Source organism: Embiotoca jacksoni, unplaced genomic scaffold (assembly GCF_022577435.1).
Source record: "Embiotoca jacksoni isolate LCO1_2020_lvr unplaced genomic scaffold, fEmbJac1.0.p SCAF_25, whole genome shotgun sequence".
Classification (NCBI taxonomy): domain Eukaryota; kingdom Metazoa; phylum Chordata; class Actinopteri; family Embiotocidae; genus Embiotoca; species Embiotoca jacksoni.
In genome coordinates, this window is record NW_027185376.1 from 967,422 (window position 1) to 989,604 (window position 22,183).

The window sequence follows — 22,183 nt, forward strand, 5'->3', positions numbered from 1 at the left end:
GTGACAAGGACATGATCACAGTGTTAATGTCTGCAATAACAGATTGGTAAACGGTAGCACCCAGGAAATTATGTGTTCCCACAAAATGTGTAATATTAAATTCAGAGCAGCAATTGTTGTTTTATGAGTAACGCTGAGAAGAGAAAAAAAAAATGATTACACTAGGATTGTCAAATTTGAGTATCAGTAGAGGAGTCTTTAGTCTGAACTGCAAATTATTCTGTCCAGTGTTCCCCTGTTCCTAAAGTAAATTGGAATATCCACAGTTGTATTCCAGGGTAATATATTCTAAAGACATAATGACATTTTTTTAAATGCCCTTTGCTGAGACATAAAAAGAGTCATTCATCTGCTTTAATTTCCTTACAGATGTACTTGAACCACTTGGCCAACTACGTTCCCAACACATGGAACTATGAACATGGCTGCAGCCATTGTGACGACGATGTTGTGGACTTGTCCCAGTTAAAAGTAAGTGATTCGAATTAAGTCATTTTCCCTCTATTTGCCCGCCTTTTTAGTCCGTTTTTAGACTGCTGCTGTGGAAAGTTTGTCTTTCGTCTCCATTCCTGTGGACATTGGAAAGGATGAAACACAGCCCGGTCTTGCCATGCAGAAATGAATCATCCATCTATCAGCGACTGTCTAAACAGAAGGACTGGAGCCCCTGCTTGTCCTATTTCAAAAGATAAGCAAGACTGTGTGTGCCTCACACTCGCATGCCAACAATAACAGGTCATGTGCCCGTTCAGCCTTTTGGACCCTTTTAAAAGAGCATAAGTGCGACGGGAGCTACTTGGCGTTAAAGGAAGCACTGCACTGCTGTGGTGCAGGATATGGCTTCTGAGGTTTTCTGAAGGGCTCATTTAAAGGGGTGTCACTGTCGACCAGGCTGCCTTTTAGTGGGCTCCTCAGTATGGGTTCTATCCACAAGAGTAAGTTATAGCGGTTATGCTGAAAATTTGTCACCGAGTTCAGCAAAAGCTGGCAATGTACAGACAGCGAGAAATGGCAGGCACTAGGAAACGTCTCCGGCTGTGTGGTTGCGTCTGTCAAACATGCGACCAAACGTACTTTTTTCTTTGTGGGAAAAGCAGTAAAGAAACACTTGATCTCGGGTCATCTTTGTTTTTATCTGCAGTGTTTTCTGGGAAATGGTTAAAGTGTCCTTACTGTCCAATGACATCTAGGTTTTCACATGACACAAGCACACAATGTCAGTCACAAAATAATATTGTACAATATGAACACAACACATCCTTTAAGATTTTCTGTAATGCCCCAGGCTCCACAAATAAATGTGCTGCAATAGTTGAACTGGAGCTGATTCAGTACAAACGCAGCTACGTGAAAGGCGTCTCTGTGAAAGCTGCTCTCAGTGACCTTTCATAATGAATGCAGAATGCGCTGCTTCTCAATAATGTGAAGGCATTTCATTCCTCTGTGCCACTCTTGTGTGTTTGAGACAGAGACTGGTGTAAGACCAGGTCATGTGGAAACCCTGGTCAGACTGTCCAGGCCTTTCTTGTGGGGTAAAACCCAGTTCCCAGGCAGTCCTGCTTGGTTCTTTATATACTTTGGTGCTTGAAATTGAGTGTTACAGTCCCAAATACACAAAACTGTGCCAGCCAGACTACTTCACTGTGTACTGTAGTTTTGTCTTATGTGTTTAAAGAAAGTCTAGGTAGGTGTTGCTTCTGTCTTGCATAATAAATGCTTTCGTTTCAGCCCTTTTTTTCACCACTCCTCTCACTTTTCTGCCGGTCCACTGTCTGGCTCGCACTGACTTTAATGGATGAGTTCCCCTTCATGTGCCTCAAACACAGTCATTGCGGAACTCGCAAATTAGATGGTTCTGCTCGGATCCCTTTTCATCCCTGGCCCAGACCTTTGCTGTGAACTGGTCAAGACGATCAGGAGTCCAGACTGAGCTGTGTGGGCTGGAACTGACGGTCATGGGAAAGTCGTTCCTCCTCTCTTCTCTCTGTCTCTTGCTTTGTTTTGTCTCGCTATATGTTCTTTAGCCCCAATTGTCTTTGCGTGGTTAATAATAAGCAATGTGCTTACCTATGGGGATCTTATCCGCTCACCAACATCTCTTGGCCTGATCTGTAGAAGCAAGAGATGTACAACGAATATGCGCACCTAATGAAAATGATAAATGTGAGGCGTTGAAATCCTTTTTAAACATTTAGAACAGAAAACTGCAAATTATAATAACCAGGATTGCATCTGTTAGTCAAGTGGCGCACTTGTAGCAACTTCACTCTTTGTTTGTGAGACAAGAAATGTCAAAATCATCCCTGATCTATGTCAAACAGTGCTGCATTACGAAAACCAGTTGTTTAAAATAGTACTTATTTCTCTGTCCTCTAATCTAAACAGGAATATCCAAATGTGCAAGTATAATAACCAGGATTGCATCTGTTAGTCAAGTGGCACACTTGTAGCAACTTCACTCTTTGTTTGTGAGACAAGAAATGTCAAAATCATCCCTGATCGATGTCAAACAGTGCTGCATTACGAAAACCAGTTGTTTAAAATAGTCCTTATTTCTCTGTCCTCTAATCTAAACAGGAATATCCAAATGTGCTGGTCGGAGTATTCATTGAGCAGCCGTCTGCATTTCTTCCCGAATTCTTCCACCGGCTGCTGACTCTGGATTATCCCAAGGATAGAGTCCGACTTTTTGTCCACAACAATGTGAGCTTTTCTCCTAGATCTCTACAACAAGCATGGCTCCTCATATGTGACTTCTAATCTATTAATATTGGCTCCCTGCTCAGGAGGTTTACCACGAGAAGCACATCCAGAGCTTCTGGGAAGAGAACAGGAATGTGTTCAACAGCTTCAAAGTTGTGGGACCAGAAGAAAATTTGAGCCAAGGAGAGGCCAGGAACATGGGAATGTATGTGTGCCTCTTCTAAATCTATCGTCTCTCGGAATCTGTGGCTTGAAAATCCAAACAGATGAAACCCGATTGTGATTACGTTGGCCCTGATTAACCGTGAATTGCTTTTAAACATAAAAATGGTGCTCGCATCATTTCTATTTAAGAAAACAGTCATCTTTGTTGCTGAACGAAGTATAATACGCTAGTGTTTGGTTTCCTAGGTCATTTATTGTTCCCGGTTACATCATATATACAGTGCGGTTGGAACACGCTCGCCTCAACATTTTGCTCTTGTGGGTTTTGATCATGTGCTGTCCATTACATGGACCGTAGGGAAGTGTTGATGTGATATACTAGACAGCAGTCCCACAGCTGTAATCGCCCTCACCATTTAAGAGTTGCAATTGAAAAGTTCTGAGACTGTTCTTGTCAAATTCAAACGGAGCGCAGCACTTTGACACAATCTGAGCAAGGGGAAGTAATAAAATTAAGTGGTTTGATCAACACCTGTATTTTTGCATGTTTTTGTGACTACTGGTACACCTGATTTCGCCACGGACCTAAAACTGGAGCAGAAAGTGAACATCGAATTTTGTGGTAAACTTGGGAAGGAAATCGGCAGCACCCCCTCTACCAATGTAATTGGTACTGTAAATCACAGATTTTAGGTGCTATTGATACCGACTACTAAAATGCTGGTATCGTGACAAATCCTACAAGGCGGGAGCTCTGGGAGAAGTGTATCGCTGCGCAGGGGGACAAACTTTGAAGGCGAAAGCAGCCGGTTTGAAATCAGCTGTGGTTTTATGTGGTCGTAGGCACAGTCTCTAAACCTTTTGATTGCATCTCGTGCTATTATGCGCACCTTCCTCTCATCGCTCAGTGTTGAGTAACAGTCGGTTGTCAATCGGATAATTCAGTCTGTGAGGCCTCATCACCGAGATCCCATTAAAAGCACAGCATCCCTAAAGCATCGGTCAGGACGGCCCTATAATGAAGACGTCTAAGGTTTAATAGCAGTCTCTAATCTTCCTAAAATCTCATCATCCGCTGCAGCTTTAAAGATACTCACTGAGAGTCGGACTCTGCAATTGAAAATTGCATCTTATATTTAGAAGCTGATAAATTTGAACTTGTGACAGTGATTACTTCCAAGTATTTCATTGACTGTAATCAGCCCTGGATTGACAAATAACTACTTTCTCTGCCACGTCTGTGTTTTTCATTTCATTAGGGATCTTTGCCGCAAGGACGCGACATGCGACCACTACTTCAGCATAGATTCAGACGTCATGCTCACCAACAGACAGACGGTGAAGCTCCTCATTGAGCAAAACAGGTAATGACACAGTAACTACGGTGGCAGCCACGTTGGAACCTGTTCCAACAAACCTCCTTTGGAGTTGTTGGGATCATTGAGCCATTGAATTTATCCCTCAAGTAGCAAAACCACAGGAACATTACAGCTGGGTGAATGAAAGTCAAAAATAAGTTGCCCTGGCTTCCTGTTTTTGCCCGGCCACATGGAAACAGGGAACGAGTCTGCTGCACTAACCCCGAAATGCCACTTTGCATTATACAAAAAACAAACATGCAAAGCCTTTTTTCTCTTCTGCAGCTTATGATTGTGAAGAAAGCTTCCCGTAAACGAGATGTCATTGCGGCTGTGGCATGGCATTGTGACCTAGTGGATGCATGCAAGCCCAAAAAGCCTTTGTAGGATATTTTAAGGCAGTGTGAGAATCCTCTGCTGGCACAAGTGTTCTGGAAGGAACACTTTAATCTATGTTCACCAAGATAATTTACCGTCGGTAGTACTGTAGTGCATCCATGCCAACCAACACTGTGATTTATGGTTCGATTATTTCAAGTCTGCCATGTTTATTTAAAAGGAAAAAAAAAAACAGTTTCATTGTGGTTTGGGTGGAAAGATCCTGTGTTACTGTATTTCACGCAAATTCAAGACCATATTTCTGGGCTTAAATATGAGAAAAGAAAAAGAAAGAAAAGCCTGCAGCAGCAGGACGTTACTCTCATTTGATTCCAGTCCAGCGTGATGTGCAGGTCTGGTTTGCATCATGCATTTCTATGTGTTACTGACTTGGCAGTGATCATATCTTTCCAGCTAAAGGCTTCACCACTATGAGACCCGGGACTTTTATCTGCTCTGACAGAATTACCATCTCTCTACTCTGTCTCCCGCTTCCCGACAGAAAAATAATTGGTCCCCTTGTCACTCGTCACGGCAAGCTGTGGTCCAACTTCTGGGGAGCCTTGAGTCTGGATGGCTATTACGCTCGCTCGGAAGATTATGTCGACATCGTGCAGAGAAAACGTGTGTAAGTCACAAGAGCAGCAAGGTTACGCAAAGCTTTGCACCGTTCACGCACCTGCACGCACGTCCACGTTTGTCAATAAATCTCGTCGCGTTGCACTGAAACACCGGACCCATGTCTAGCCGTAAACGACAAGACAGATCAGTTGTTCGTTTTACGAGCTACATCCCAGACAACACATTTCAAGAGGCACGGAAGCTACATCCTACCCGAGCAGTGATTTAGTACCGAGCGTCAAAGCCTGTGGCGTCAAAAGTGTTGTTGTCAAGTTCGCGCCCTCTCTCTGAACTGACTGTATTTAAAAAGAAGTTAAAAGGGCATCCAGATGGCGCAGAAGAACAAACTCACCCACCACAGAAACCCTGATTTAAAACTGCCAAATGACCACCGCATTTCGCTTGGTGCCTCATTTCACCACACGGTTCTCCAGCATGCTCGCCAGTCCCTCCTACACCTGTATATCAACACTTGGTACGAACAATGAAAACGTAAATAGAAACCTCCTCCGGCATTCCACGAATGCAGATTTTCATGGTTTCTTACTCCCCATTTTCTGTGCCTTGTTGTTTCTAGGGGTCTGTGGAACATTCCTTACATGGCCCATGTATACCTCGTCAAGGGAAGTGTCTTAAGGAATGAGCTGAAAGAAAGGAACTACTTTGTTCTGGAGAAACTGGACCCAGATATGTCTCTGTGTAGGAATGCCAGAGAAATGGTAAGAAGGGCAAAGCCTCCATCTTTAGGGATTCATGTGTCAGGGTTGTGAACGTATTTCAGTATTAGTGTATTTAAAACACAAATGCTACCTGTTCTTTAAAAAAAATATGCCAGCATAAGGACGTAGATATTGAAAGGGATGTTTATAGCAGGAAATTCAATTCAGTATTGACGTAGTGAAAGGAAAAGGGCTAGTTTAGAAATGCAACGAACGTTACTGCTGACGAGAACCGACAGCCGAACGGAAACCAAAGACGGGCAAGTATGAGTGTTTTAAAACGTCTTTGTCTGTCACCAAGGCATGACGCCTCTCCTCTGTTTGTAGTTGCTCTACGGTGCAGTAAGGTTTTCTGCTCCATTTCTATCCCATCATCCTTCACTTTCTTTTGCCCACACTGTCATGGCCACGGTCAGCGCAAGCGGTTGCGATGCCTGGCGGGCCGGAAGATGAAAACCTGTCTCGTCTGTCGTGCGTTTTCTTTTTTTTTCCCTTTTCCTTCTCGCTCACAAACTGTTCACTCAGGCTGCGCTCTTGTGTCACCGACATGCCACCTGTGCTCGGCACTAAACAACTACCACGCTCGATCCAAACTCGGCGCACATTTGGATCGCTTGGCCTTTCCGCCCCCACCCCCCAGCATGCGTTCCTCCCACGCTAACCCACAAAAACATCAGCTTCAGAGGGAGTTTTGCTCCTTTCTCATGCAGCCGTATTTCCTCTCCTACTGAGTTCCTGTGTTTGTGACATATATATATTTCAGCTGTCACCCTGTTTCTTATTCTGAAGTCATAATTTATGTTATCCTTTTTTTTTTACATGATGCTTCTCCTTTATTTTAGACCAGTCACAGAGAAAAAGACTCCCCTTCTCCGGAATCATTCCATATGCTCAGGCCCCCAAAGGTTTCCATTTGTTTTGATTATTCTGCTTTCTGAAACATGCTTTTCCAATGGGTTAGCACTCCGAGGCTGATCTGAGCTTTGGCTCATTTCATAGGCAGACTCTACCTCACATGCAAAAGACTTGTACCTGATGTGACTGAAGATTTCTTGGCACTTCCGTGTTAAGTTAGTTCTGTATGTTCCTAGTTTTTCTTGTTCAAAGAATCACAGAATTTTGGTGTTTTCTACACTAGATTCTCCATTGGAAATTATATTATTTATTATTTCAGATTGGGGTCACATATTAATTATATACATTTAATAACTGAGTTGCTGTCCATATCGATGCCTCTGTCCTAGCAGACGAAATTATGATGACTGGCAGCTCTTTGGAAATTGATGTTGACTTCTTGCCCGTGATGAGTTTCGATCTAAAAGCAGATTTTGTCTCAGCTAGAAAAAAAGAGAAAGATCCGTTTTCTGTCCTGTTTGTATAATCGCTTCAAAGAGGAGATCACGGAGGAGAAAGAAGGTTGGAGAGAGTCAGTCCACATGCAAGTCCCCTGTCCTGATGCTTTACCCCGAACAGCCAAACCTCACAGCAAACACATGTAACCAGCTGCTCCCTCTACACACACCCAGACTGTTCTCAGACTAGGCTCTGACTCTTTTCTTTTCACTCATCGACCGGCATCTGGTCTAAATTACAACTTTCACAAAATGAAGTTGCACGTTAGTAATTCGGAAACTGACACCCTGAGATTGCAAAACCACCCCTAATTTATCTTTTTTTTTTGTCATACACAAAGCCTAGTCTGATAGTGAGTCCAATTCCACTCCCACTCAGCGCCTCCGTATGCTTCACAGTTAAGGGAATATCATTCCCAGATTTGCTTTGTCCCAAGCTACCCAGCACCCTCTCTGTTCCTGTTTTCCCTCTCCTCTACCCTCCCTGCCCCCCCCCCCCCAACCTTGTCCTGTTCCCAACCCACCAACAACCCCCCCTGCAGCCCACCACCCATAAATAATCACGGATTATTTATACAGCATCTGTGTCTGCGTTGGTTCTGTCCCGAGTTCAAAACAATCGATTTCAGTGTGTTCAGACACACTGAAATCAGACTTCTCATTTTTCTAAATGTAGCTCTTCTATAACAGTTTGTCAGTATTTGCGCAAGAGTTAAACACCGATGGGGTGTCCATGTGCCATAGATCTGCATGTGTTATGGTTATGTAGATATATTTCTGTCATGAAATCCTGCCTGTGAGACTTTAGAGGTTTTATGGTCTCTAACTTTTATGAAACTGACTAACTTTTTCCTGTTTGCTGCAGGGAGTCTTCATGTACATAACAAACCGTCACGACTTCGGGAGGCTCATTTCCACAGCCAATTATAACATTTCTCATTACAACAACGACTTGTGGCAGATATTTGAAAACCCAGTGGTAAGTCATTATTATCTCCCATTATTCTTCCACTACAAAAAAAAAAGAAAAAGAAAAAGAAAAAAAAGAGTCATTTATCAGGAATAGCCGAGATAAACAACAGCCACCTGTACCATAATGGAAGGATTACAGATGTGAGGCGTTTCTGAAATAATAAGGCTCCGGACTGATAAGGTCTTATGATTCAGGCTTCCACTTTATTTGGTGAGATCTGCCCTGTGGGAGAGGGGGGGGATTAGCTCTGTGAGGTATGCAGGTCAGCAAGCAGTGCAAAAAAAAAGAAAAAGAGTTGGCCTCTAATCTGAAATTCTTTGTAATTGCAGGACTGGAGGGAGAAGTACATCCACCCAAACTACACCCGAATTTTCACGGAAAACTACATGGAAGAGGTTTGTATTTACAGTTGCCGTGTGTATGCGCATGTCTTCAAGATCCAGATGTCGACGGAGATACGGCGAGAGAGAGAGAATGACATAATGTCGCAGAGAAATCCCAACATCTGGTTTTTACCATAAATGGGTATTACATTATACACTACAGCTCCAGGTGTGCGAGTCGATTGTCAGTAATCTTTCTGTGCGTATTGCAGCCTTGTCCAGACGTGTTCTGGTTCCCCGTCTTCTCACAGAAGGCTTGTGATGAACTAGTGGAGGAGATGGAGCACTACGGTTCGTGGTCCGGAGGAAGACACGAGGTCAGTACTGTTTCGCTCAGGTTCCCTGAACACAGACCTGCGGTCATAAACACTGCAGGCACAGTGCCGCACTGTGGTCGCGCGTTCAACACATCTTTGTAAGGGGGGCAGGAATCTGCGAAGAAAAATATGATGGCTGCAAATCATTATTTCCATTCTCCTTTAAAAAGTTATATTGCGAGACTTTTACATCCGCGAGAGCGTCCGGTACGTCCAGGCGCTCGGCGAACGAGTTCACACACTGCTGATTTAAACCTTTCGGAACAATCGCTCTGTATCTCACTGAGTTTTCACATCTGGTGTCTGGTGGAGCGGGTCCCCGTGCCGGCCCCCGGTAGTCCTCTGCAGTCGTCTACAGAGGACCAACAGCGGTTTTATGATTCCGCTCGCTGGCGGACGGACGGGGACAAAAGTCCTGCACTGCAGGTTTAGCTATCGCCGATTCACCAATTAATCCTTTCAGCCATAAAATGTCAAACACCAAGGACAAATGCCCACCACACGGAGCCAGAACTAAATGTGCCATCTTCTATTCACTAATACCGGGTTAATACAAATGCTGCCGTGTCCGTGAGGCTATGAAAAGATTTGAACATCAGTAATGTTCACGTTTTCACAGTGACGACGCTGACAAAATTTTAGCACGTCTCCCGCGGTAGTCTAGTGTGTGAGCATGCCATTTGCTAGCACCACTAGCCTAGCATGGCAACAAAAAATCTAAAGGGATTCTTCTAATAATGATGAGAGGGAAAAAAATATACAAAATAATTTCTAGAATTTTCATTAGATACATACTTTTTTTTAATTTTTTTTTTTTAATTGTTCTGTCAAATTGGCCAAATATAAATCAGCTGGTCATTTTAGTGCTAAATAACACCCGTCCGTTTGTGACCATAAGTTACGCATCATCTACAGCCCTGAAAACATTCACAGCTTGCCTGATTTGGGAAATGATCACGGTAAAGACGAAGTCTTCAGTGTCTCCGTGTGGTGTTGCGTTGCATGCGTGTCGTATTTGATCAGACCCAGACACCAACACAAAGAAGTGGAAGTAAAGAAATAATACGTCATGCTGGAGTGTAAACTTTGTACTGGCCGCCATGTCTTTGTTGTCTCAGACGGCTGGATCAGCTGTTCTTGTTACACCCATGCGTGGGGTTAAATGTCGGGACACGTGTAGCGAGCGGTATATTATTCTTTTAAAATCGTCATGCTCCGTGTTACGACCCAAACAGACACCTGACAAGTGTCCAGAGTACATAAATCATTTTACTACCATCATCTCCAGGTCCACCATATAAATACAATAAATTAAAGGGTTATGAGTTGGTGGTTTTTTTCTTTTTTTTTCTTTTTTTATGGTGTCTTAATTTTTGTGGCCAGTTTTATGTAGTTGAAACTGGTCAAGTAATGTATCTCAAAGTTTGCCTGGAAGTCTAAACGTGTACAGATTGATTCTGGGAAAGGACTGAGCTGGATGACTCATTAGGCCTCGTACAGGCAGACAAGCGTACAGCCTGCGGTTTTAAGCGCGCGCGCATGCAGACACGTCATCATCATCACCACCATCATCAATTTGAAAACTGTGGTCACAGACATTGAGGACAGTGGGTCATTTGTTCCATCGTTAATCACACTGCAGCGGGCTTTATTTTCTCTTCCTTTCCTCAGGACAAGAGGATCTCCGGAGGATACGAAACCGTGCCGACGGACGACATTCATATGAAGCAAATTGGATTCGACAAAGAGTGGTTGCACTTCATCCGCGAGTTCATATCCCCCGTCACGTTAAAAGTGTTCTCTGGCTATTACACAAAGGTTAGTGCGACCTCGCGGAGAAATGAAGGGAAAGAAAAAAATAAACAAGAAAAAGAAAAAAAAGTTCATTCTTTACATGTTTTGACTGGTGTGTGACATTCCTTGAAGAAATGCGAGTTTAGACCGTCTCTGACAGATCATTTTGAAAAGACACACTAACCGTCAGCTAACGTGGCGTATTTCTGTGGCAGGGTTACGCCGTAATGAACTTTGTTGTAAAATACACGCCTGGGAGGCAATCGTACTTACGGCCCCACCACGACTCGTCCACCTTCACCATCAACATCGCCCTCAACAACAAAGACACAGACTTTCAGGTGAGGAGGTGCATTATGGGTCGTGCTCATATTGTGCCGAGTGGAATGCCATCTGGATATCATCAAATTCAATCTCACTTACATCATCATCCACCCCCATACTCCTAACCCCATGACTTATTTAACGAGTATTAATCCAATATTAACCCTGCACAACCACTTTCTGTTACTTCCCGTCTTGTTTTTAGGGGGGCGGCTGCCGTTTCCACAGGTATAACTGCTCCATAGAGTCGCCGAGGAAAGGCTGGAGCTTCATGCACCCAGGACGACTGACTCATCTCCACGAAGGCCTACCCACCACCAACGGCACCCGCTACATAGCAGTGTCCTTCATCGATCCTTGAGCGGTCTGATTAGGATGTAGATTAGTTTTCTGACCATGCTTTGCTTCTTTTTTTTTTTTTTTTTCCTCCTCAAAGTGTTTGTTCGGTTTTGTCGTTTGAAGTTCTGCGCCAGATGTGTTGCTGATGCTTTTTTTTTTCTTTCTTTTTTTTTTTAGAGCAATTGCTTTAAAAGAATAAAGGAATAATTTCAAAGAATCTCTGTCAAACAGAGTGTAGAGTGGCAAGGGAAGTGACAAAAGTGATTAATACTTTAGATACACACAATTTTAGAGAGAAAAGTAAATGCTGGGCCACAGTCCCATTAAAACCTTCAAAACCAACATCTTCCCAGGGATTCTCTGTACTGTAGGTTGTCATGATTTTCATCATACTGATTTAACGTTGTCGCGGTAACCGACATTCATACACACTGGTAGCTTTGCTAACAAACGGCTGTATAGAGTGTGCAGATGGCCATCGTGTATCTAATTGTGTTTCAGGTAAAATGTCATTGAACGCATTTATGCAATGCTTAAAAAAAATTACTACTGGTGCTCTTCAACTCTTCCATGTTTCTGCATTCAAGATTGATGTCAGTATTTTTTGCTGGAGTGTAAGTTGGCGCGTTTTTCTACCCTGAAGCAGTTTTCAAGGTTTCATTTGTGATTTTTATTAAATTAAAAGTCGGATTTGTGCCCCGTGAAAAAGAAATCTATTTTTGTAATTTTGCACACCAGAAAACCAAAGCAGCAGAATTCAATATGAATTCTGTTTGAATGAAGTTCAGTATTCTGTTTTACTTGAAAGGTTTTCCTTCTTTCTTGGGACTCTGCAACATTCATTTGCTTTACGGAAACTATTTCTGCAGCATTTTCTTTTCTGACGTGTGTGACTGAATTTTCAAACTCAGCAAATAAAGTTGTTTAACTTATTGTTAAAATTTAATAAAATTCTCTATCAAAAATAAGAGTGTCTGATTTGATTATTCGGATTGTTATCTGCATCGTACAAACAGACGATAAATTGGTGATTTTGCATTTAAAGCACACACTGCAAACAGCACGCAGTAAATTCAGAAACTCAACAATTCAACATCAAGTACTCTGTAGATTCAAAACCATCTCGATGAGATCACCGCTGTACACAGACTTCCATTGTGTCTTCACCCAATCAGTTCATTTTCCAAGTCTGAGCACGTCACCAGTAAAAATCAGTGAGGCCTGACGTGGACTGACGCACTGCTCGGCTGCAGGGAGTAGCACTGGAGCGTTTTGGGGTGTGGTGTGATGATGTACATCAGTGCAAATGTAGTTCAGTTTCCCTCGGGCTGAATGTAAACATGTACATGTAACCTTATGAAAGTTGTTCCTATGCTGGTTGTCAAGGCTGATGACAGAGCAGAGGGGGGGGGGTGGAGTAAGGAGGGGTTCGAGCTTACTGAAAAACTGTCAACCTTTAGAAAGTAAAGCCGGGGCTCATTTATTTATATCCGACTATCATATCAATCGACCATGATGAAAGGGTTTTTTTGGGGGTTTTTTTTGCGTTGAGAAGCCACTAAATGCGTATCATGTAGACACTAAACACAATATCCACCTTAGATTAGTACTTCACTTATGAAGCTTCAGCAAAACTGATCACATTTTTAGCACCCACGGTCTCTGGAGAACTACCTCCCCAGCTGAGGGCCACGTTTTTACCCATGAAGGCTTGACTCCCTCACCGGGCGCACGTTTCTGCTTCCTGTGAAGTTAGGATGAAGGCTGAATGTCTGAGTAGCTGTGCTATGAAGCAGGGAGGACGGGGAGAGAGGAGGAGATGTAGGTCAGACGGGGGTGGGGGGGGTGTGGGGGGGGGGGGGCCTCGCTGCTGCTGAAAGAGGCCTTTGTGGCCATCGTGTCCCCTGAACTGCCCTGCGTCCAGACCCTCTGAAAGGTGACATTGATCCCAACCAGGCGAGCAGGAAAACCTCCATACCTACTAAAGTAGCAGATTCTCACAGGAATGCCTTTATCAAAACATCAAAACGCGGAAATGGAGAAACATGTTTTTTAAGCCCGATTTATTTCTAAAGTCAGAAGGTGGAGAAAGTAGACTAGGTGTTTGAAACACAGGTTGTTTTTAGGTTGTTTCCTCCTTTGGTTCATAAGATTCACCTCTGAAGTGCATGTTTTTAAAAAGCTGTACACACCAGGTTCAACCTAATGGAAACCCATCCTTTGGGTAAATGACTCTGGAAATGAGATATACTAAAGCGAATTCAAGTGCGCCACTGGCCCGGTGGCACGCAGGGAATTAGCTATACCCGCAGCGCGACACTCGAGTCCTGACCAAACACGGGATTTCATATTAAGATGGGGATCTGGTGATCTGGTGTCCATTGGCTTGGAGGCGATCGTTCGATGTCGCATTTAGCAGCAGTTTCCAGCATATTTTTCTCTGCAGCTGAGGCACTACTTATTTACCGAGTCGCTGAGTCACAGTATTAATCCACGTGCGACCTGAATGTTTCGTGGCACGCGAGACATTCGGAAAAAGCTTTCAACTGCCAGCATTACCGGTCCCAAAGCTAAAGCTACTGTCCAGTAGGACCACTTTCCTTTTTTTTCTCCTTGCCTTCACTTCATTCATTGGTGTCAATATTTGTTTCGATGATCATGTTGCTTGCTTTTGTCATGCCTTTTTAGGAACTAGGAAAGGGAAAACTATCAGGTGCTGTCCAAGTTAAACAGTATGTCTCCTTACACAGTGGGTGCCTTTTATTAAGCCACTGAAATTAGCATTTGTTTTGGCACTCAGCCACAAACCCAAATTAACTGAATGAATACACAGGTTGAAAAGGGTCACAAATATATACTGTAGTTTCAACTCATCCTAATTTTCTAACTTCTTAAATTGACTTTTTGGTAATTTCCTCAAACAGTTGGGCACTCACTGTAGTTTTAACCAAAGTCAGAACACTTTTAAGCTGTGGATTAATACACCTTCGGTGCACTACGGTGTATTTTTGACACCAGCACAGTGTATGTGGCGCTAAATTAAAATATGTAACACTGCCCATGTTAGTCGTAATAAAGATGATGTCGTTTATTTGTGGGTTATTAGTCATTTTCGGACAACAACGGTGAAACAAATCAACCTTTTTAGGCTTCAGCTCGTGGAATTTTGCCATTCTTGGTTTAGGTATTTTCATGAGATTTGTTTCCAGTAAAAATGTCAAAGATTATCATCCTCATAATTTTCTGGTTTTCTTACAGGATAGTTTTGAAACGGCCTCGGGTACTGCGTGTTAAATGTCTGATTCTTTTCAAATGTAGTTTAAAATCACCAATTATTATTGACGAATAAACCATCTGTGCAGAACGCAGAGCAAATTGTGAATCCAAAAGGCATCACATGAAGTAGGCCATCTAAGTCTGTGTGTGAGATACATACAATGCACTGGGTGACTAACTCACTGTACATTTCTCAAATTGTGTTTGGAGAAGTGGGCGGAGGGGTGAGGAGTGGGGGTGGAGGGTGGGGTTGGAGGGTCGGGGTGTGGGGGCGTGGGACGGAGGAGGGGGGCATCCGGGTTCAGGCACAGTGCAATTGTGAGTTAGACTTTAGTGGAAAAGTACTGGGACGGAGCAGAGATACAGCGAGGAAACATTCAATACAGCTCTGCACAGATGTGAGTCCATGTGTATTAGTGGCTGGGTGGGGGCAGGGCTGTGTCCATTAGTACTTGAGTACAATTAGTAAACTTTACTTCACACAAATATGAGAATTCTGGGAAATACACGCGCGGGCGAGATACATATTTTAATACGGGAATGTTTGAAAGTTTGAAACCAGACCTCCTCTGTATAATTAGCAAATTTGCATGAGACCTCCGCTACGAAGCCTCATTTTCAACATCGTCTCAGAAATGGAGAAGCTGATGCATGAGGCCTGCTGCTGTTTAGAGACTTGTTCATTAAGGTTGCCTGCACCAAACCAAACCATTACTAAAGAAAAATCCTCATCCTTTGTGAAGAATCCCACTTGCATATCGGGAGCCTTTTTTTTTTTTTTTATAGCTAATTTATCATTTTTACATTTGCAATATTGCAAAACAAACAAAATGAAGACAGGATTTACACAACTTCAATCTTTTTCCATTACAATACTACCAACTGTTTATACTGCAGATCATTTATAAGAATCTAGAATTAGGTGTTTTTTTTCCTTTGGATTAAAATCTACAAATTTCCATCATTATATAGCAAATGTAAGTGCTGTACCAGCTGAAGAGACGAAGTAGTTTATTCTCTAATTTTAACCTCCAAACCGCTGGATCTGGCGCCAGCAGCGGCTCTAACACATTGTAAAAGCTTTATTGGCCTCTTGGAAAAAAAAAAAAAAAAAAAGACCATGAGAATCTACCAAGTCCCTGTTCATTTTTGTGTTTGGCATCTCTCATATCGGGCTAATCTCTATGATTACACGTGACACAAAAATGGACTCTGACATGTCAGGTAAGACGAGATATGGCGAATGTGATCCGTATCGCGCGATTTCACAAAAATAGCACTTATTGTGAGCCTGTCATCAAGCCTATCTCCCAGGTAAGTAATCAAATACATTCAGAGTCCACAATAGCAATTATAGCTGATTGTATGCTTCGAGACTATCAGCACACTCCCTTTTTACCAGCCAGACTGTTTACCATCTCGGGGTAAACTGGGTGCAAGTGCCATTTAGCCAAATTACACAGCAACGCTCTGTAAAAACAATCAGCAGCCCCACACTCCCAGACAGATATTGATTTATGGAAAAGACAAAAGTGAAGTGGAAGACGGGTGGAGGATGGGAAGTTGTCAAAAGCCGCAGAAGCTCCGTTTATACTAGGCAGAGAAACTAAAAAAGTCCACACAATGTGTCTTTTACGAGCTATTTTGAAGTCTTCTGAATGATGTCTCCGTGTGTTTAGTCTGGTTTTGCTCCTTCAATCAGAACGTCGCAGGTTGAACTGCGGATGAAAGAACGGTAGTGGAGGTTATTCTTGTGTCAGGGTGTGTGTGGAGGCTACGTGTCTTAGGTCACTCTGGGTATATATACAACAATTTAAAAAAAATAAAAAGGAGCAACAGGAGCCCCCAGAGCCCCCCTGTGGGTACAGACCGTCTGTGCCATTTCTGAAGTGGACGTTGTGCATTTTGAAACTGTGAAGTGAGGAGGCCGGATATAGAATGACAGACTGGAAGCTCTGCCACGCAAGATAAGAAGTTAAGCCCACAAGTATGACAAGTGTAAACTACGATGTCATGCTTGTAAATACACAAATGCGTGTCCACAGGAATAAAGCACACATTCGTGAAGGAAGCAGAACTTTTTGGATCGGTCGGGGAATAAAATGAAATATATTGTATGTGATGTTTAGGGGGAGGGACTTGAACCAATCAGATTGATTGTTTCGCTTACTTTTTTTTTTTGATGTTCACACACAGTGTGAAATGATCTGTGCATATTCATAATATAATTTGGGTCGGTGTTCACGCTTCAGAAACGGAATACATCTTAAAGTATTTGAAATATCGCGAGCAGGGGAAAGTGAGATAACGTCCTGACGTTTCTTCCAGACGGGCTGTGAAATCGCCCGGATGTCAGATGATGCTACTTACCGCAATGTTTGTTAAATGTGTCAGCAAACTTCATCTTGTGTTATTCCTGCACGATGCAGCCGATTTCCCTGCTACTTTCATCAGAGTTCGCTTGTGATTCTTGGCAGAGTGGTGCAGATGGCCACCCACACTCACACATACCGACAGTGATTCACGAGATTCTGGTGTCTGGGGACAGTGGCTTTAATGAGACTGAGGCCTAAATATATCACTGCTTGATTGTTTTTAATTTAGCCTGCGCGAACGTGGGAGGGATTTGGGGTAGGTTATCTATCATACATGGAAATCTACCAGACGTTTTAGCGTAAAATGAAGCACCGCTAAGGAAAGCACAGCACCAAAATATAATAATACAAGTTTATTTTCATGTGTAAACCTACCAAGATTAAAAGTGTTTTGCCAGCAGGGAATGTTTAGTTCCTTATGTTGGACTCGCAGCATCTCGGACTTCCTGTCTTTTTCCTGAGGCTGTGCGTAATGTTTTTGTTACCCAAGCTTAGCCATCCATAACAAAAAGCTGATAACTGAGGCCGGGTTACAGCCAGACGGAGGAAGACTGTAGCTACAACTTACTGACGGACTCGAAGGGGTCTTCTAAAATGAGACGTCTGAAGACAACAGGAAAGTACGAAATAAACCGCATAATATAATTGCAAAGTGTCAGAAAAAAAAAAAAAAAAAATGGTGGACAACGGTTCTCGAGATGAAAAAAAAGGCTTTGAGGCAACGCTAAGGTGATCTACGGAAGTCAATAAATTCACTTCAGTCCACCGGCTGTCTGTTGTACCGCCGCAGAAAATCAGAGAAAACATCAATGTGCTACCTTAAAAACATCAAAGGCAAACACAGACTAAGTGGGAATTTCAACAACAACACCGACATATCAAGCATCTCTCTGAACCTGTGAATTCTATGATGAAAGACAGTGAAATCTCTGACTCATCTGCCACAAGGTATAAGCCAGGCGGCATCATCCACATCTAGTTCTCAGAATCGATGTCTGTATTTATGCCACCTATGAACTCAATTGTGTGTTAGTGGTCTCCGCGGTACCGGCTGTGCGTTCCTTCAGAAAGAGAGAAGACAGAGTTGCAGCAGCGTTTGTGACACGAGAGCATTCCCAAAGTCGCTCCCGACCTCAATCCGTAGAAAGCTTTCTCCCGGTGCCCCGTCTATCCGTTGGTATGATGTAATTGTATGTTCGCAGTTGTGCGGCTCTTGTTAGATTTGTAGTTAGCGCATCTTCCGAGTCCTGTCAGATACCCAAGACGTAAAATCTCTCGGGACGGGTGTGTTTGTTTTGAGTCATCCGTGTGAACCCATTGCCCTCTGAGCAGCCGGCAGCAATATAGCAGCAGACTGGCAATCTGGTGACCGCAGCACATCAAGACAAAACCAGTGGTGAGCCACCCTAATCCGTCAAATTGGCTCTTTGGCTCCAACTTAAAAGACCGACCACAAACGAGGGATTTTTTTTTTTTTTGTTCTTCCTCCCCTGGATACCTCTGCTGTGTACAAAAGAAATCTTCCACACTGGACGTTGTGGTCGGGAGTTCTTTGCTGTGGCGTTCTGCCTCCGACTGGGCACCCTGGCACAAACCTTTTTTGGTTTTGTTTGTACTTTCACAAGTTTACATAAGAGGGATCATTTATGATCTGGAACAAGTGTAACTGGCCACGCAGTACTTCAATATCAGATTTCAGGCCTTAGAAAGGTACACACTATGCATTCAGTTACCCTGTGTATGAGCGTCTGTACGACAAAATAATGTCTAACATTAATATCTATAAAAAAAGAAAAAAAAAAAAAGATGCATAAAGAGCAGAGCAAAAAAAAAAAGAAAAAAAAAAAGTGAACAGCACCAGAGAGGCCATTTCAGCATTTTCATTCCCAGGGCGTCAAATACTGCAGTTTTGTCAGAGCCGTCGGTGTCACAGAGACACGCACCAAAATGCCCTTTGGCGTCGGCACCGTGACCTCCCGGGTGGAAGAAGGAGGTCATGTGACGCATTAGAGAAAGTGACGAGCTCCACGTACTGAAGAGGTCGGAACAAACACCCGCCTTTCGTCCAGGAGACCCGTGTTCAAGTCCGTAAGAAGGAAAAAAAAAAAAGGCAACACCGATTTCTCTTAAGGGATGCAAAAAAAGTTACTTACAAAACTTTACATATTTACCTTATGTAACGTACGTAAAGTAATCGGCGTGCTGTACGAAAAATGACTTATTTTAACCTAAAGAGGTAAGAGAGAGTGAGACTGACAAGCCGCTCGAAGCTCAGAGGTGGAGCGACTCGTCGCCAAATGACATCGTGGTCTATGTTATTTTATAACGCTTGTGGTGGCAGGAATTAAAGTGCTCTTCTGTATAATATTAGGGTGGGTTTGATACAATTACAGAGCAAACCTGAACTTCGCAGTAGGTCCTCTGTGTAAGGCGGCAGGGTAAATTTAGCGTTTGAAGGTCAGGCTCTGATTGAGAAACAAGCCCAGAGCCCAACGCCAAAGTCAAGTGGTGGTCATTACGGAATACCCATGGCAGCCGCACCCCGCACTCTTACCCCCCCCCCCCCCGCCCCCCCGCCCCGCCCCCCCGGCACACATAAACGCAGAGGTTAGAAACCACAGGGAGTTGAGAAAGCTCGAAATCACACGGCTCTCTCTCGCTCTCTCGTGCAACACAACCTCACAGGAATGCAAAGCTTGAGAGTGTCTCAAGGTCAAAAGTTCTCTCCCTCCCATCTCTTTCTGTATGCCCCCCCCCCCCTCCACCTCCCTCCCCTCTCTCTGCCCCCCCCCCCTCCCCCCTCTGCCCGCGCCCCCTCTCTTCGCTCCCATTTTCTGCTTTTAGTGTAGTAAAAGCAAGTGAGACCACTGATTGCAAATGTTAAAAATAGCCTGGGGTTTGATATATCCTGCTGTGTGGTTTGGGAGTAGCCAGTGAGCTCATTTAGGTGGCAAAATTCCACAATATATAAAATGTTTGTTTTGTTTTTGTTGTTGCAGAAAATATGCACTCTAAAATGTAAAAAAAAAAAAAAAAAAAAAAAAATGTCTCCACTTTTGCGTGCATACAGCTTTGCTCGTACAAAGGGCTTATAACCTCAGCTTATATATTTTGCAGCTCTCAGTAAGCTCCATTACTGAGGCTTTGTGACGATTGCCCGAATGTACCCTGGAACTTGGCAGCGCTCGACTACACCTCCTTGTTCTAAACCTCTTACGGGCCTGCGTACAGGCACAAGGTCTATGAGGCATAACAATTTTTTTTTTTTTTAAATGGAGCCCCTGTAAAGGCTGCAGGTAAAATCATCTTGCGCATGTATAAGCCTGTGACGAGCTTTAAGAAAACACCCTCGCTGCAGTGTCGCGACACTGATGACAGCGACTGTGTCCACAAAGGACGGTAAAACGTCGGAGTCTGTGCAAGCAAGCAAGAGAGGCTTTTCAAACCCGAGGAAACCTTTAAAAGGGAATCCAGTCTTTTCATGTTGTCCTGTCTGCTTTCCGTCTCCACCACTTAAGTATCATGTACAGCATCAAATATTAGAGAGTCTCCAGAGATGGCCTCGTAATTCACTGATGGTCTGTACACTGGCAAGCTTTAATCCCCATAAAGCAGCTGGAGGACGACACGCCGTCAATGGGAAACGCTTCCTCCTTTGGTTACGCCCTTCCCTCTGTCAGGGCTGCAGGTGATCTGGAACATCCATTATCTAAAAACTAATCCCAAAACTCCTCTCACATAAATCTATTCCTGCACTACTATGAGCTCATTCGTATGTCTTGTAGATATTAGAAGGGTTTATGTGCATTTTAAATTATTTGGGACCGTGTACTGTTCCTTTACTTTTGTTGGGAGCTTTAGGATTATTTCAACCGGATAGATGTGACGACTGAAGATGAATTAACGTGTGTAAGGGACAAGAAAGCATTCGTTTTCTTTAGAGGACGCATACGATCTGAAAGTCTCCTGGGTAAAAGATGACCAAGACACTTTGATTATGAAAACGTCATGTCACAAAAGGCAACAGATATGTGTCGTATAACGATGAAGCAGCTAGTTTTAGCTTTGAGAGTGTAACAATTTGGTTAGGTTAGGTCAGGCATGTCCAAAGTCCGGCCAGATTTCATACGGCCGCAGCTTCGGTCTTATAATGTGTTAGTTATGGCTCGCTAGCTCTGTCAGAATAAATAAATCATACAAATGTAAAGATGTAATTCCTCATTTCACCACACGGTGGCAGCACCGTTCTAATGCTATCTGGCTCTGCATCCGTGCGGCGAACCCTTCTCAAATCATTTCTGCCATGGCGACCGCAAAAAAAAAAAAAAGAGAAAAGTTGACAGTGAGGGCCGCCGCTTTCAGGAGCGGTGGAAATTACAATACTTCTTCACTGAAAATCGAGGCAATTGTGTTTGTCTTAATTTGTAAAGAGGCGGTTGCCTTGTTTAAGGATTTCAACGTAAAGAGACACTACGAGACTAAACATGCTACAACGTACGGCAACCTAACGGGGAGTGGCCGCGCTGAAAAAGTGAAGCAACTCCAAGCTGCTCCGGCATCACAACAGAGATTCTTCACGCGGGCCTCTTGAGTCAAAGGAAAACACAACAAAAGCCAGCTACGAAGTGGCCATGTTAATAGCTAAACATGGCAAACCTTTTACTGAAGGTGCGTTCATCAAAGACTGTGTCGTAAAAATGGTGGAGAACATTTGGCCCCGAGAAGAAGCAAGAATTTATGAATGCAACACTGTGGCACGGAGAGTTGAGGACGTATCGTCAGATATTCAGAGACAACTGGGGGACAGGGGAGGGGCTTTTGATTATTTCTCATTAGCCTGCGATGAAAGCACCGATGCATCTGACACTGCACAACTACTTATTTTTTTTAAGAGGAGTTGATGACAACATGAACGTGACAGAGGAGCTGCTTGACCTCAAAAGCCTTCAAGGGCAAACCAGAGGAACAGATTTATTCGTTTCTGTTTGTGAAGCTGTTGACGACATGAAACTACCGTGGAGTAAAGTCTCTGGGATCGTTACCGACGGTGCGCCCGCCACGGCTGGTGAGCGAAGTGGATTGTCCACATTGATCTGCAATAAAATC

At 43.5% G+C, this 22,183-nt stretch overlaps 1 protein-coding gene across 1 annotated transcript in view; it reads left to right on the plus strand.

Annotated features, from left to right (window-relative positions):
• Positions 1 to 12,384, plus strand: part of plod2 (procollagen-lysine, 2-oxoglutarate 5-dioxygenase 2) — a 31,891-nt gene extending 19,507 nt beyond the window's left edge. Inside the window, exons 8-20 of the mRNA XM_069159456.1 lie at positions 370 to 471; positions 2,578 to 2,703; positions 2,787 to 2,908; positions 4,128 to 4,232; positions 5,107 to 5,232; positions 5,803 to 5,944; positions 6,787 to 6,849; positions 8,162 to 8,275; positions 8,599 to 8,664; positions 8,865 to 8,969; positions 10,641 to 10,787; positions 10,979 to 11,104; positions 11,293 to 12,384. Coding sequence (XP_069015557.1) covers positions 370 to 471; positions 2,578 to 2,703; positions 2,787 to 2,908; positions 4,128 to 4,232; positions 5,107 to 5,232; positions 5,803 to 5,944; positions 6,787 to 6,849; positions 8,162 to 8,275; positions 8,599 to 8,664; positions 8,865 to 8,969; positions 10,641 to 10,787; positions 10,979 to 11,104; positions 11,293 to 11,448 — 1,500 coding nt within the window. The 3' untranslated portion in view covers positions 11,449 to 12,384. The remainder of the gene's footprint in view (positions 1 to 369; positions 472 to 2,577; positions 2,704 to 2,786; positions 2,909 to 4,127; positions 4,233 to 5,106; positions 5,233 to 5,802; positions 5,945 to 6,786; positions 6,850 to 8,161; positions 8,276 to 8,598; positions 8,665 to 8,864; positions 8,970 to 10,640; positions 10,788 to 10,978; positions 11,105 to 11,292) is intronic.
• The last annotated feature ends 9,799 nt before the right edge of the window (positions 12,385 to 22,183 follow it).